The sequence below is a fragment of the Phascolarctos cinereus genome, unplaced genomic scaffold (assembly GCF_003287225.1).
Source record: "Phascolarctos cinereus isolate Bilbo 61053 unplaced genomic scaffold, phaCin_HiC Scaffold_5;HRSCAF=322, whole genome shotgun sequence".
Taxonomy (NCBI): domain Eukaryota; kingdom Metazoa; phylum Chordata; class Mammalia; order Diprotodontia; family Phascolarctidae; genus Phascolarctos; species Phascolarctos cinereus.
The window spans coordinates 426,386,917-426,402,848 of NW_027555958.1; the positions used below are offsets into that span (position 1 = coordinate 426,386,917).

At 40.4% G+C, this 15,932-nt stretch overlaps 1 protein-coding gene across 8 annotated transcripts in view; it reads right to left on the reverse strand.

The window, feature by feature from the left end:
* UAP1 (UDP-N-acetylglucosamine pyrophosphorylase 1) overlaps window positions 1-15,470 on the reverse strand; it is a 49,333-nt gene extending 33,863 nt beyond the window's left edge. For 2 of the 8 annotated variants that reach the window (XM_020988619.2, XM_020988614.2), the window contains exons 1-3: window positions 15,310-15,464; window positions 7,224-7,305; window positions 6,573-6,895 (exon numbers count right to left, since the gene is read on the reverse strand). In XM_020988619.2, the coding sequence (XP_020844278.1) occupies window positions 6,573-6,852 (280 nt within the window). In that variant the 5' untranslated portion in view covers window positions 6,853-6,895; window positions 7,224-7,305; window positions 15,310-15,464. Of the gene's footprint in view, window positions 1-6,572; window positions 6,896-7,223; window positions 7,306-7,411; window positions 8,900-15,014; window positions 15,097-15,140; window positions 15,225-15,309 lie in introns of those variants that run through there. The other 6 variants (XM_078156525.1, XM_078156530.1, XM_078156526.1 and 3 more) reach the window with 6 other exon arrangements.
* Between the last annotated feature and the right edge of the window lie 462 nt (window positions 15,471-15,932).

Sequence of the window (15,932 nt, forward strand, 5' to 3'; positions counted from 1 at the left end):
CCTGCACTTTATTAAGTCAAGCTGTTCCTATGTGATACAAACAATAGGGATTAAGAGACATGGAGCCTGATATTTCCCAATCTGCTTACTAAATGGTCACAAATATGCTAATAAACAGTATCTGTATCTGTGGCCAATTATGACTCCCTATCTTTTTTTTTAAATATAGACCTGTGATTTCATTGACGGAGGGACTCCCTATCTTAGTGTGGCTGTCTCTTCCCAGAACCCCCAATTCTTGGGCCATTCTGGTATTCCTTGTTAGACCATGCTTGCTTCTACACTCACTCTAAGTCAATTATCTTTCCGCTTCCCTGATCACAGAGACATGGTCTAAATCATCTTCATAGGTCCAGAAGCAATTGAGGGGCCATGGTCAATTTATTACCTATTGTACCTCCTTGTGAGATCTAGCTGGAAGTAATGTAGATCCTTTAATAAATACTACTGGAATTTTTTTTAAAGGTCTACTCCACCTAGGCCCTAGATCTAGTTCAACCCAGGCTGAAAATGATCTCCTTATAGTTACCCAAATTTTGATTCTGACTTCTTGAGAGTTGCATAAATCTCCCCGTGTTAGCCTTTTTTCTGGGCCATGCTCAACTCTCCCAAGATATTCCTGCTTTTCAATCCTTTGTAATTCCTCCTTTCCTCCCGAAAATTTTTTTTTTAATTGAATACTTAATATGACCCTTGGATCAGAAAGTTCTCCAACTTCTGTCTGGGTTTTCTGAGCCCCTTTCTAGAGCACAGTCACCAACCACCACCTCTTACTCTTCTTACCTCAGGTCCCCACAGGTACTACCTAGGGCATGAGCAATCCCATAATGGCATGAGATAGGCAGTACCCTCTAGCAAGAAATCATTTTGTAAACCTGAAAGTGCTGTTAAGTATAAATTGCTATGATTTCTTAGAATTAAAAAAAAGAGAGAGATTGCTTTCTCTCTCTTTTGTGTCTATCAATTTTCTCACTCATCAAGACTGGCTGAATATTGCGTTCTCAATCTTAGTAGAAGACTCCAGCCTAGGATAGGACACTCCCAGTGTGAGGGTGTACATGTCTCTCCACTTATGGGCAGCCATCATAGACAATGCATAATCTAGGCGTCCTTCCTGAAAACTTCTATGCTAAGTAGTTACAATGATGCTCCCAAGGTCAAATGCTTCCTGAATAACTTCCTGCTTGGATTACATTACCTCAGACACATACAGACTCGCACATTTGTTTGGAAACTAGTGCTGGTGATGTGGTAAGATAGCTAGAGGCTTTTAATTTTATTTATCAGCAACCTGGGATGAGGGAATTGGGAGCACAAGCTATCCAACCAGAAAAGGAAAAAAAAAATATAAAAGAGACACTAGGAAGTGGTACCTAAGATTTTTTTTTCATTTTGTAACTGAAAGTATTTCCTATATAAATAGTTTCTCAATATATAAGTTTCTTCACTCATGTGAAATATTCACTCTTCCTAGTCTGATAATTACATCTCAAGCTTTCAGTATTAAAAGGGGAGTTTCTGGCTGCTCTTCTGAATAACATTTTACATACCAAGTTTGACTGTCTGAGTTAATGAATATTAAAAAAAAAAGACCTGAAACAGAGAAAATTGGTCTGTTAGTAATGAATAATTTTCTAACTTGGGGATTAACAGCAGTCATACTATAGTTGTACCTTACCCTCTCCTGAAAATAGACTTCTCTTAACGTATCTGCCTGGGACCCAGTCAATGGTTAGGAATATACCTCTGAATATAATCATCCAGAAGGAACATCACGATATGGGTAAGAAGTCCTTGCCCCTCAGTATAATTCTTCAGGGGAAAAAATGGACATTTAATGAAAGAGAGGACTTTCAAGTATCTCTGATGAAAGGCCAGAGCAATCACAAGACTCAGGAGAAGCATAAGAAGACAAACATGAAAGAGTAATCATAAGGGACTCGATAAAGTTAAACTGTTTACATTCCTATAAGGGAAGATAATACATGTAATTCTTAAGAATTTTATCATTATTAGGGTAGTTAGAAAGAATCTACATAGACAAAGGGCACAGATATAAGTTGATTATATTGCAGGGCTCTCAAGAAAATGAAGGGGTGAGAAAGAGGGAGGCACTGAGAGAAGGAGGAAGGAAGAGGTAGAATGGAGCAAAATTGTCTCACATAAAAGGGGCACCCAGAGAAGAGCTTTTATAGCGGCAGGGGAAATGGGGGGGAAGGGGTTTGGTAAGCAAGGCTTGAACCTCACTCTCATCGGAACTGGTTCAAAGAGAGAAGAATACACACACACACACGTATATATATATATATATATATATATGTATATATATGTATATATGTATTATATATACATATATAATACATATATACATATATTATATATATACATAAATACATATATTATATATATACATACATACACATATATATATATACACACACACACACACACCCCCTCAGTGAAGTATAGAAATCTACCTTATCTAACAGAGAAATAAGAGAAAAGGGTGATAAAAGATATGGTGTTGGGGGGGAAAGCGGGTTGATAAAAGGGAGGGAAGATAAAGGGAGGGAGTGGTCTCAAGCAAAACAGACTTTTGAGGAGGGTCAGCATAAAAAGGAAGAAGGATAAACAGAAGAAAATAGAATGGAGGGAAATACACAGCTAATAATCATAACTGTGAATGGGATGAGATCATCCAAAAAAGTGGATAGCAGAACAGATAAGAAACCAGAATCTAAAAATATGCTGTTTACAAGAGAAACATCTGAAACAGAAAGACATACACAGAGTTAAAATAAGGGGCTAGAGCATAGTCTACCATGTTTCTGCTGAAGCAAAACGGTAGGGGTAGCATTCATGATCTTAGACAAAGCAAAAGCAAAAACAGCCCTAATTGAAAGAAATAATCAGGGAAACTACATTTTGCTAAAAGGTACAATAGATAATGAAGTAATATCAAAAATTGTGTAGTAAGTTTCTCTGATAAAGGCCTCATTTCTCAAATATATAGAGGATTGAGTCTAATTAATAAAGGCCATTCTCCAATTGGTAAATGTTCAAGGGATATAAATAGTCAATTTTCTGAAGAAGAAATCAAATCTATCTAAAGTCATATGAAAAAATGCTCTAAATCACTATTAATTGGGCAGCTAGGTGGCACAGTGGATAGAATGCTGGGCCTGGAGTCAGGAAGATTCAAATTCCAAAGTTCAAATATGGCCTCAGACACTTACTAGCTGTGTGACCATCAGCAAGCAAGTCACTTAACCCTGTTTGCCTCAGTTTCCTCATCTGTAAAGTGAGTAATAGAAGGAAATGGCAAACCACTCCAGTCTCTTTGCCAAGAAAACCCCCAATGGGGTCATGAAGAGTAGGACATGACTGAAACAACTCAACAGCAACAAATCACTATTGATTAGAGAAAGGTAAATTAAAACAACTCTGAGATACAACCTCAAACCCATCTGAAATGACTAATGCTAGAGGGGTTAAGGGAAAATAGGTACATTAATGAACTGCTGGTATAGTAGTGAACTAGTCCAACCATCTTGGAGAACAATCTGGAACTATGCCCAAAGGGCTATAAAACTGTGCATACTCTTTGATCCAGCAATATCAGTAGTAGGTCTATATCCCAAAGAGATCAAAGGAAAAGGAAAAGGACCTACCTGTACAAAAATATCTATAGCAGCTCTTTTTGTGGCAGCAAAGAACTGGAAATTGAGGGAATGCCCAACAATTGGGGAATGAATGAACAAGCTATGACACATGAGTGTGATAAAGTACTATTTTGCTATAAGAAAGGACGAGGGAGGTGGTTTCAGAAAAACATGGCAAGACTTATATGAACTGATGCAAAGTGAAGTGAGAAGAACCAGGAGATCATTGTGCACAGTAACAGCAATGCTGTAATGATGATTAACTGTGATGAACTTGGCTACTCTGATCAATATAACAATCCAAGACAATTCCAAAGGACTCATCATAAAAAAAAAATGCTATCCACCTCCAGAGAATTGATGAATTGATGAGTACAAATTGAAGTATAATTTTTCACTTCTTTTTTGTTTTGTTTTGTTTTGCAGTATGGCTAATATGGAAACATGTTTTGTAGGATTCCACATGTATTAACTGATATGTTTCTTGCCCTTTCAGTGGGTAGGCAAGGGGTAGGAGGAAGGCATTCAATCTAGAACTCAAAATTTAAAAAGCAAAGAATGTTAAAAAAAAAACAAATAAATAATAAATTTTAAAAATTTAAATATAAAACACAAAAAAATTCCTTGCCTTTTACTTCATTAATCATATTTATAAATAAAAGAAGAAAACTCCTAAGCCTAAAACAAAGAGATGGTGTATACTTCTACACTACTTTAAAAATGACACCACTATAGATAAACATTTGCTATTTATTAAAAATGTACTATCTAAAAAACTGTAGGAACCAATGTACCTATGAAATCCTCTTTCAATCCTCATATATGCAACTTTATTTCCCTTTGAAAATTTACTACATGCCACTTTGTTAGTTAAAGCCAGCTTTCAAACACATGGTAGTTTAAGTTGACAGAGAAAGAGATGGGCAATTTCAAAAACTGACCACCTCCACCAGTCCTTTAAACTACAAATGAATATTATACACAGGTTCTCTGCTAAAAGCAAACTTGAGCTGCACCTGTCTAATTTTTATGCTGTAAAGCAAAGCTGTACATCACTCTCAGGCTTCCAATGTGAGAATGTGAAAAGGACCTCACGTCAAACACTCACTGGTTCTCCAATCAGGGCAACCCGAGACTTGGGCATTCCATTCATTTTCTACCTCAATTCTCAATGATAAGACCAAAGCAGGGGCTGCTTTTAGTTCCCACAAAGAACAATGCTATTTTCATTCCAGAAAGACTGGCTGAAGTAGAGCATGAGATAACCTTACTCTACACATACTGATACTAATTAATTCTAGCTAATTTAAAAATCTAACTAATTAATACTAATTAAACCTGCCTGAATTCATAGCCGGACTTTGATACAAGAGCTCCCTTTACATCACTAGCACAAAATTCAAGGACAGAAACAGCCACAACTGAGGGGCACCAGTAGTGTGATGTAGTATAAAAAACAATGATTTTTAGTCAAAAGATCTGGATTAGAATCCCACTCCTGGTATTTCTAGCTGTGAAACCATGGCTAAGTCAAAATTCTCTGAGTTTCACTTTCCTCACATCTGTAAAATGGGGACAACAAGGTTGTTGTGAGGATGAGATGAGAAAATGAGTAATTTACAAACAGTAAAGTCTTTTACTACTACAGGATATTTCCAGTAGGAGTGAGGAGCACCGCTGTGTAGCTCTTGCCTTTGGGTAATGGTACTTTTAAAATCAACATGTATAAAGAAGAGCCCATGGTGTCTAAGACTGAGAATCACGGCACCCTTTGAAGATATCTGAAGCACCCATTTGGAAGCAACTGTTTCAAACCTTAGTGAGAGAGCTCCAAGTGCCCCCAAAGGCAGCTACTGGAAATTCAAGGGCTCTAAGGCAGAGGTGTCAAACACACGGCTGGGAGGACTCCCCACGGCACTCCTGAGTGTGGCATAAACCAGGTTTAAGATGGAATTGGGAAATATTTAACAAAGTAAATAAAAACACAAGAGAACATAAATAACGTCGATATGCAGTTTTCTAAGTCAATATACCACTGCAGGGATCCTCATATAGATTATATAAGGATATATATAGGATATATGTGTTGTATATATTATATGTTTTATATGAATATGTACATGTGTGTTTGTGTGTGTGTTCTAAGTCTAAGGATGAAAGAGAAGAATTATTAACCATAAATACAAGTTTCATCTGCAAGACTCAGTATTGTTTTCCATTAGAATGTAAATAAGTGCTGGCCCTTGTTTCTACTTGGGCCTGACATGACCGCTGTAAGGCAGGGCGTTTGCCCCTCTTTATTAACCTAATGCTACCCAATGGAGGAAAGACAATCAGGCAGAAGGATTAGCAGAAAAAAAGAGGCAGATGATGAAAGGGCACACGACCAAAATGAAACCTAATGCCAACCAAGGGGCCAGCTGATCCTACCAGGACTACAGCAGCGTCTGGTATTACAGGGCTCAATGGATTTCTCTGGTCATTTGGCTTAAATTTTGCTTTTCTAAAAAGCATTAGAATTTTACATAAGGAATTATGATTTTGTCATCATGGGAAATGCTCAGTGTGGGAAATCACAGAAGAGAAGCCCTAGAGAATTACCTGAGAAAAACACAGGTTAAGAAGGATCACACAGCTACTACATGTTAGAAGGGGGATTTGAACCTAGGTCTTCCTGACTATAAGTCCAGCATTCTATCTATTAAACCAGGCTGATGCTACAATTCATTACAGTAACAGATTTTACGACAGAAGAACAAATGATTGGGCAATTTGTCTCTCAGAAATATAAGGACTTAAGCCACTATCAGTCAGACTAGATCAACTTCATCTATTTTGTTTAGGCTGCTTTTAGCAACTTTATTAAATCTTAAGTGCCAGTCTTGCAAGTGTTTACAATATGTTAAATACCTTCTCTTTCCCAGTGTTGGATCTTTTCTTGGTCCCTTGTGGCACTGCCCAATACTTCTCGAGGTACAGGCTCCATCCGCGCATCTACCTTTTCTGGACAAGAGGACTGATGAAATCCTTCCATCGCCTTTTGGAAAAAGCAGTTCAGCTCCTCAAAATTAATGGCTCGTAGCTCTTCATAAAGTTCATCCTGTTGGGTTTCTTCCAGCTCATCCCAGAACTGTAGTAGATGGTCCTGCCCAGCCTCGGACAACCTACACTTGAGGTCATTCACATTCATAATGTTTCAGTTTCCAAGTCTCTTAATAAAAAGGCTGTAACAGCTATAATTGTAAGGATGAAAGAGAAGAATCATTAACAATAATTATACGCTTCATCTGCAAGATTCAGTGTTTTGCTCTACTGAAAATGTAAATAACTACTGTTTTGAAAAACACATTAAAGCCATTAGCTTCCTTCAGATGAGGGCTATAAAGGTCATAACTGTAAACTAACAACCTATAAGATAAAAGGAAAATAGTGAAAAAACATAGCATTCCCCAACGGATAAATGGTCAAAGGATATGAACAGTTTTCAAAAGAACTGCACACTACTACTAATAGTTATTTTTAGGAATGTTCCAAATCACTAATAATAAAAGAAATGCAAACCTAAATAATCTTGAGGTTCACCGCATGCTCTGCGAACTGGCAAAGATGACAAATGATGAGAATCACCAACGCTGGAAGAATACTAGAAAGACAGGCACATGGGTATTATTGGGGGAACAGTGAATCAGTATGGTCATTTTGGAAAGCAGTTTAGAATTATGCAAGTAAAGTAAATAAAATGTCCATACCCTTTAACCCAGAGGTTCGGCTATTAGGCCTAAAAGCCATGGAGGCCACTGACAGGAACAAAGGCCCCATTTACACCAAAATATATTTTAGCTGCACTTCTTGTGTTAGCAATAGAATTGGAAACAAAGTAGATGCCCATAGAAACGTCTCTTCTACTTAATACTTGTATGACCTTTAAGCAGGTCACTTTGATTACCTAGAATTAGCAGAGTGAGCTAAATCGGGGTTTCATGGATAGATTTCAAGGGGGAAAAGGACTGCGAACTTGGGTAGGAAAAAATCACAGCTTTATTTTCACTAACCTCACTAATTTCCTTCAATATGAATGCAGTGACTGAAAAATCACCAAAGTTCCCAGCAAACACATAAGGAAACATCCCTCCCTCCAGAGGGTCAGGAAGCTACTAAGGCAGTATCCTGCATATGTGGCCAGAGGCAGTCACTGAATTGGATATCAGTGCTTAACGGCTTTCAAAGGATTCAATGGGGAAGGCGGAGATTCCCTAACCCCATAAATGACAGTGATATAAAAACAAAAGGCATCAATAAGGAGGATCACAAAACAAAATGGCGTTGATTAGCAAAATCAAGAGGCCCAAAGCAAGGAAATGTATGCTTACCATTATCAGTACTGAATGTGTTCCCAACTGATAATAAACTAAGATTCTTGACAGATACGAAAAAATGAAAATGACTTGCGATAAACTCTAACCTCAACACCTGAAGTGCCCAGGGAAGGCTGAATGGAAGGGCTGTGCCTGGAAGGAAAATAAGCCCTCTGAGAGATAGTGGTGAGAAGGGCCTTTAGGCCAGGCCTTAGGGAAAGCTTCTAACAAGGCACAGGGCTTCTGGGAATATGGAGCAGTCCACTTACAGTGGGGAGGAGCCAGAATGTGGATGGCTTCCAGTGCCAGGTTAAGGGGCTTGGATTCCGTGTTTCAGACCTGTGTCTTAAGAAGATTCTTTTACTGGCTGTGAAGGGCAGATCAGATAAAAGAGAGGCTAGAAATAAGGAGTAACAGGAAGGGGATAGAGGCAATGAGGATCTGATCTAGGATCAGGCCTGCGTGAAGGAAAAGAAGGGATCTTAGGGTCATAGATCTAGCAGTAGAAGGCATATGGGGCCAATGAGTCTAACTCTCCCATTTTAGCAAGATAAGAAAACTGAGGCACAGAGAGGTTAAATGACTTGCCCCGAGTCGCACAGAATGTAAATGCCTGAATCGTCAGGATTCAAACCAAGGTCCACCTGCTACCAAGTTCAGAGTGCTCTTCCCTATCTAATCCTGTCTCTCTGCAAGAGGTAATGAGGTAGAATCAACAAGACTTTGGGAGTGATTCTCATTGCCTGAGAAAAGAATGAAGCTTTAAGCTCTTTTCCAGAGAACTGAGTCTTTTCTGGGTGTCATTTATACTTCTGTATCCATAATAAGTGAGTAAACATAAAACAAAACCTTGTTCAAAAAAGTAACTTTTAAAAGGCACCATTTTTCACCTGAAGCATATGAATTAGATAACTAAAAAGAAAACATTACAAAGAAATCACAAAGAAAAATATTATTTTTATCATAAAAATTAATTACCAAAGTACACCATGGATGGCCTGTGAAAGTTCCCAAGGTTATGTGAGTTGATCCCTTGCACGTGTTCATACTATGCCTTGCTTTGTTTAACACAGACTACTTGGGGGTGGGGGTGAGGGTGTTAAACCTCCACTGAAGTCCTACTCTGACCTGGATGGAGGGTAAAACACCTAAGAGGAAGAAAGGAAGAAGAAAGACATCTGAAAACTTGGAACTAAGAAACAAATGGGAGGCTCTTCCCAAGGAGCAGAGAGCTCCAAGCAGCTGTTTATTCTGCCAGCAGCAATGCTGTGGCCACACAGCTGCTATCGGGGACAGATCACCCAGGAAGAGATAAGAGGAAGGGACTCCGGCTGAAGGGTGCTGAAGTGAAGCAGGTCTCCGCTCTCCACGGGGAAACAGACTTCCTTCCCTGTCCTCCAGACATGCCCACCCAGACATCACATGCTCACTTCTGTTACCCTTGATGGAGGACATAAGATCTGTGACTAGAATACAGCTCTGGAAGAATTTACCTAATTCAAAGCAAACAGGATAGATTTTTTTTTAAGGGGATGGGGTTTAAGGTAACCTTATGTAGTAAAAGACATACTCGTGAAAAAATCCTAAAATAAGAGGGAACAAAGATGGAGAAGGTACCTGGATGAAGATCAGGAAAAATAGGAAAAATAAAGCAGTTTTATCAGCAGAGAGTACTACAGAGATCACCAGGTCAGAAGGAGGAAATAGATGAAGAAATAGGAGAACAAATCACAAGTTCTGGCCCAGAGATATGATACAGGAATAAGGAGAGATTCCAATTATTTTTTAATTAAATTAATTTTTTTTCAATTAACAAAATGCATTTTCTCTTCTCCCTCCACCTCTACCCCCAATGGGGAAAAAAAAAGCAAAGAGAAAACTCTTCTTGCAAATATATAAAATTAAGAAAAATAAGTTTTTACATTAGCCACAACCAAAAATATGTCTCATTTTGCATGTTGCACCCATCATCTTCTTATCAGGAGGTGGACAGACTGCTGCAGTATTGATCTGGATTTATGGCTGGTGAGTGCACTGATCAGAGTTAAGTCTTTCAAAACTTTGTCTTTATAGCGTTGTTGTTATTATATAAATGGTTCTGGTTCTGTTCACTCTGCATTCCTTCATATATGTCTTCCTAGGTTCCTCTGGAATTGTTCATTTTCTATGGCCTAATAGTACTTTATTACATTCACATACCATATTTGGTTCAGCCATTCCCCAATTCATGGGCACTCCCTTCCTTTCTAGTTCTCTGATGCAACAAAAAAGATCTGCTCTAAATATTTCTGACCACATAGGTAAGAGATGGCAATCATCTGGACCTCTACAGTAGCTCTTTCTCTGCTGAAAGCAGAAAGTTGGTGGACTTGACTTGAAGATAATTTCCTCCTTCAAAAGATGGAGGAATATCCAAAAGGAAATTATGTTTTGGCTCTAATTCTTAAAACGAAGAAGAACAGGCTGTTTGCATGTAAATGATGGAAACCTTTGTGGATATGGCCCTTCTTACATCTTATAATTTTTAACAGAAGACAGGAAAGCCAAGCGTAATTGACATGCACCCTGGATTTTGAAAATTTCAAAGGATTCTGAAGAAGAATAGGTGTTCCTATACTAGAATTCCAAATGGAGTCCAGACGGGATGAGAAGCTCTCAAGAATGAAAATCTGAAGATACAAAGAAGAAACAGTTCCTAAAGATTTATATGGATGCAAAAGGTATCCAACAGCCATGTCAAAATTTTAACAAGGGATGTGGAGAAGCTGGAAACAAGAATAATTATAATGGATGACGAATACAAAGCATGGCTCAGTCACATGAGAAAGTGTCCAGAGTGCTAAAGCTGAGAATAAGGTGAGGCTGGTGAGGAAAGGTAAGGATGACAAGAAAAGTTGTTTTAAGTTAAAACAAGGCAAAGAGATGGATCAGGAAAAGGATAGGATGATGACTGATAAGAGAAAGAAAAACTGATCAATTTGTATTTTATTTCTGCTTTCTCTGCCAAGATGATCTCTGAACTGGAAAGAACAGAAGAAAAATGAATAACAGAGCTAGCATCTAAGATAAGTAAAAAGACAGTAAGAACATCTAGTTATCTATGATGAATTCAAGTCACTCAGCACAGAGAAGGCAGGGTGGTAAACGGGACACTGTGCAGACTTTGAGGCCAAAAGATCTGTGTTTAAATTATTCCTGGCCACTTAATATGTGAAACCTTCGGAAAACTACTGACTTTTTATGGGCCTCACTGTCTTCACCCTAAAACTCAATGACCTCTAAGTCCTCTTTCAGCTCTGAATCTATGGTCCAATGATTTGTTACATTATAAATTACTTAAAAGAACAAGCAGAATGGATTACCAAGTCATTACTAGCTATCTGTGAAAGATGGTAGGTAAGAGAAGTACCACAAAACTGGAAACAGGCAAATGTCACGATTTTTTCAAAAACTAGGAGGATGGAGCGTGCACACTAAAACTTCTGGCAACTTTTTCAAACATACTATTAAAGTATGGTACAGACATCTAGAAAAGGTAATGATGGCAAAAATCCAATACCACTGCTAGGTCTGCATCCCAAAGGGGGTAGTCAACAGTGCTAAATACTGCAAAAAAGTCAAGGATGTGGGATGACAAAAGGTCATAGGATTAAAGAGACCACTAGGAAACAGAAAGGAAAGCTTCAGTTGGGTGATAAGGTCAGATGCCAGACTGCCAGGAATTTAGGACTGAGTGGAAGGAAAAGAATTGGAAATCATAGGATAAAAATATGCAAAGCACTTTAAAGTACTAGATACATGTCATCATCCTCCTTGTGACTTTTTTGAGGAGTTTCATGAAAATGAAGAGTCTTTAGATGATGGATTGCGCAAGAATGTTATGAATGATTTTGAGATGAAGTATATTGACTGCTGCTATGCATATATAGTATTGTTAAAGATAACATACAAGTCTTAGGCTTTGAAGAAGTTGACAAACAGAAGTCAGAGGCATCTGAAGGGCCATTAATAGATATATTGAAGTCCCCAACTAAGAGTCCCAGGGTAAGGGAGAAAGGCAAGATGAAGTGCCAGCTACCAAACTCCTTAAGAAAGAAAGGGAGAATTACCCAAGGTCCCAAAGAAAACTATAAACAGGATCTAGATGGAGTGAACCTCAACTATAAGTCAAAATAAGCAGAGGTAGTCTGTCTAGATATAAGAAGGATGATACTCCTGGCCCTGTCTTTTAGGAAGAGTTTAAGAAGAGCATGAGATAAGATGCTCCAAATAATGAAGACAATGGCCAATGATACAGTGTCTTTCATTGTGAGTCTGATTTCTGAAAGGTCAAGAAGATGAAAAGAAGGGGATCAGGGAAAATCCAAATGCAAGAGAAGCCCAGCATCCAGGAACAAGGAACGGACAGTCTTCACGTACTGTCACAGACAAAAAGTATGGCTTTTAGTCCTAGGTATATTTCAGAAAGGACACTGACAAATGGGGAGTGTTCAGGAGGAAAAATGGAGGATGGTTAAGGTCACTGAGTTCCTGCCATATGAGGCTCAGTTCAAAGAACACAGAAGGTTCAGCCTGAAGAAGAGATGACTTGGGGGTGGGGAGAGAAGAGGCATGGCTCTCTCTACGCAGTGAGATGGGGATTGGATTTGTTCTGGCCCAGCGGGCAACAGATACAAGTTGCAAAGAAGGAAATTTAGAATGGATATGAGGAAAAACTCACTAATAATCAGAACTGTCTGAAAATAGAATCAGCTGGTTTCAAAAATAGCAAGCTTCCCCCACTGAAGGTCTTCAAACAAAAGCTTATCAGAAAGGATTCTTATTCAGGTATTGTTTGATTTTCATCTCTGAAATTCTGGGATTCTGTGAAAGAAGATGCAGAAGGTTTGCAAGCTACATCAATAACGCAATACCCATACTGTTGGAATCACAGATTTAAGTTTGTTCTTAAGGGACAGCTATTATATCACTGTTCTCACAAACACAGGACTAGTCTTTCCATTTCCATCAAGCAGGGAGCACAATGCCTAGAACACTGTAGGTGCCATATCAATCCTTATTCCCTTCCTTCCTCCCTCCCATTTAGGAACCCCTTTCAATTCCACCAAGAGATGAGCATTTGGCAACAAACAGCAACAAATAGAAGACCTAGTCTTGGAAATTTTTGGCCTGCATAAAGTGCTTTCCTCAAAGCAGATTCTGGATAATCACTCTGGGGACGACGCAGAAGATATATGTCGAAATAGGGCTGGAAGGGACTACTGAGCTCTATCCAAACCCCTCTTCTTCTAGATAAGGAAACTGAAGCCAAGTACTTTTTTTTTCCATCCAAGTACTAATCAGGCCCTATACTCTGTTTACTTTCAAATGATGAGACTGAATGCATTCATAGTAGCATGGTTACAGATAAATAACTTTCAACAAGGTCATATAGATAATATGTGTCTAATGCTAGTACTCTTTCTAAAAAGTTTCTGATGCACCTCCATTAGAAGAAACCTTTTGCAACCCTGATTTCTAAAACTCTGCTTTTCAGATTTAAAACAAACATGATACTGTTCAGAAAATCATGACAAGATCTGATACAGTCAAGAAGCCTAAGGTCTATTTTTTTTCCCATCTATTTTTAACCAGTGAAATTTTACCTTCCTTTGATTCCATCAGTTGCTATAGCCAAATGATTATCACCAAATGACCATGTAACAATGTTAGATATATCCAATTAAGGGAGAGAAGGGTAACAGAGTAACCCCTTCCTTAACCCCATCCTTAAGCAAAGGCTTAGAAAAAGAGCCTCCAGCTGGCATATGGAAAGGAGGTCTAGCATATCTTAATATTATATTTGTTTCTAAGCCAACTTCCACAAACACAAAGACAAAACTTGTTATGACACCTTCCAATCATTATGACTCTCATATTCGAGTGGTTCAAGTAGTAGATTCCTTTAAAAAGTACTATAAAGGGGGCCGCTAGGTGGCACAGTGGATAGAATTCCTGTCTTGGATCCAGGAGGACCTGAGTTCAAATCCAGTCTCAGACACTTGACATTTACTAGTTATGTGACCCTGGGCAAGTCACTTAACCTCAAATGACTCACCAAAAAGCAAAAAAAGATAAAGTATTATAAAATCACTTCCTTTAGAAGTGATATATGATTATCAAATAGTCACCAGTACCCCAACATACAGTAAGTATTTAAGTATTAGTAAAACTTAGTATTTACTTACAGTAAGTATTTATTTATTTAGACTTCAAAAATTGTTAAAAAGACAAAGGAGGGTAGGGGGGAAATGACATTAAATATGAAAATCAGTAACAGTTCTCTTGGGCAACCAGGTAAAGGCCTTTACTGTTTTGAAAACTAAAACTATTACTGGAGAACTGACAAGGACATTTGATCCTGCAAACTTTTGGCAATATATTCTAGGAAGCATTTTTTGGTCACTGTTAAATGAGCCAAATGACTAACAGAGAAGACTTGGACAATTACATTCCGGTTTCTTCCAATTCAACAGTCTTCACCCCACCCCCAAAACACACAATAAATCTCCCTAGGACTTCCTTAATCCAAAGGTACTATGTAATCATATCCCTATAAAATCAGTCAAATGCCATTAGTGTATCATTCACCAAATTCCCTATAAACTATCGACAGGTTTGCCATGGTTTTGGCCCACACCTGATAAAAAAAAATCAGCAAACCCCCGTGTCCAGGATGCACGACCCCTTCCAACCACTCCCAGGATAAAGCTTTAAACACACACACACACACACACACACACACCCAGAGGCAGCTCCATCGGAAGCCCCCTGACTCCAGCGCCCACCCTGGCCTCAAGTCTCATCATCTCGACCACCCTTTCCCCCAACCCAATTCCCACTTCAAATCTACCCCTCCCCAACACTTTTATGCCACTGGCCGGCCAAGGCGATCGCTCATCACCCCAGGGGCCCCCTTGACCTTCCCCCATCCCCAGGACCAAAAGATCTGACATACAGTAAGCGCTTAATTCGTGCTTATCTCCCGGTTCTCGCCCCCTTACATCCTTCTCTCTGTGCCCCACTGCCCACCCTATGCCCAGCAGCCCAACCCGCTTAACTGGCGAGGGAAAGGGAATCTGACAGGGTATCCGGGCGCACGCGTGTCCATCTGCGTGGACGGAGCCCGCGTGGACGCTGCGTGTGTGTCTGAGCACCGGGCTCTGGGCACGAGCTCGGAGCCGGGTTGTGCGCGTGCGCGATGGAGCCCATCCCCTCACGGAGGGAAGCTGGGGGCCGCGGGGATCGCTCACCTCCTGCCGCGAAGCGTCTCACTCTCTGTCCCTCAGCTGGACCGCTGAGGGCGCCCAGCACCGCCCCTCCTTTATAGCCTGGGCCGAGCCTCCGGCCAGCCCGCCCCCGTCTACCCGCGCGCCGTGGTTCGAGCTGGCGGGGGGCAGGGCAGGGCGGGCAGGGGGCGGGGCTAGGAGGCCACGCCCCCCTAGCCGGACACGTCAGCGCCTGGAGCGCCACGACGACGGGGCCGGCACTGAGAGGGGGGCTGAGAGAGAGGGGGCGGGACGTCCACACGTTACTCCCTCGGGATGGCCCAATGGGGTTGGACGTCCCGGAAAGAGGCGGGCCCCTCCCCTCTGGGTCCGGGACCAGGTGGCAATTGCGTCAGCTGGACGGGAGGGGCGGCTCCCTGAGTGCTGCCTGGGTGACGGGGCCGTTCCTTGGAAGTGGTCCTTTCTCCAGGGGCTGCCAAGACCGATGGGCCGTTGCCTCCGTCGTTCGCCTCCCTCCTGGAGCCGGGCTCGCGCCCCTCTCTGCCCCGACAGGACGGGATGGATTTGGAAGGATGCAGACATTCGAGGCTCTTATAACCTGCTCCCAACCTTTACAGCTTCCTGCTCTCCTCCCCCTCCCCCCGCCC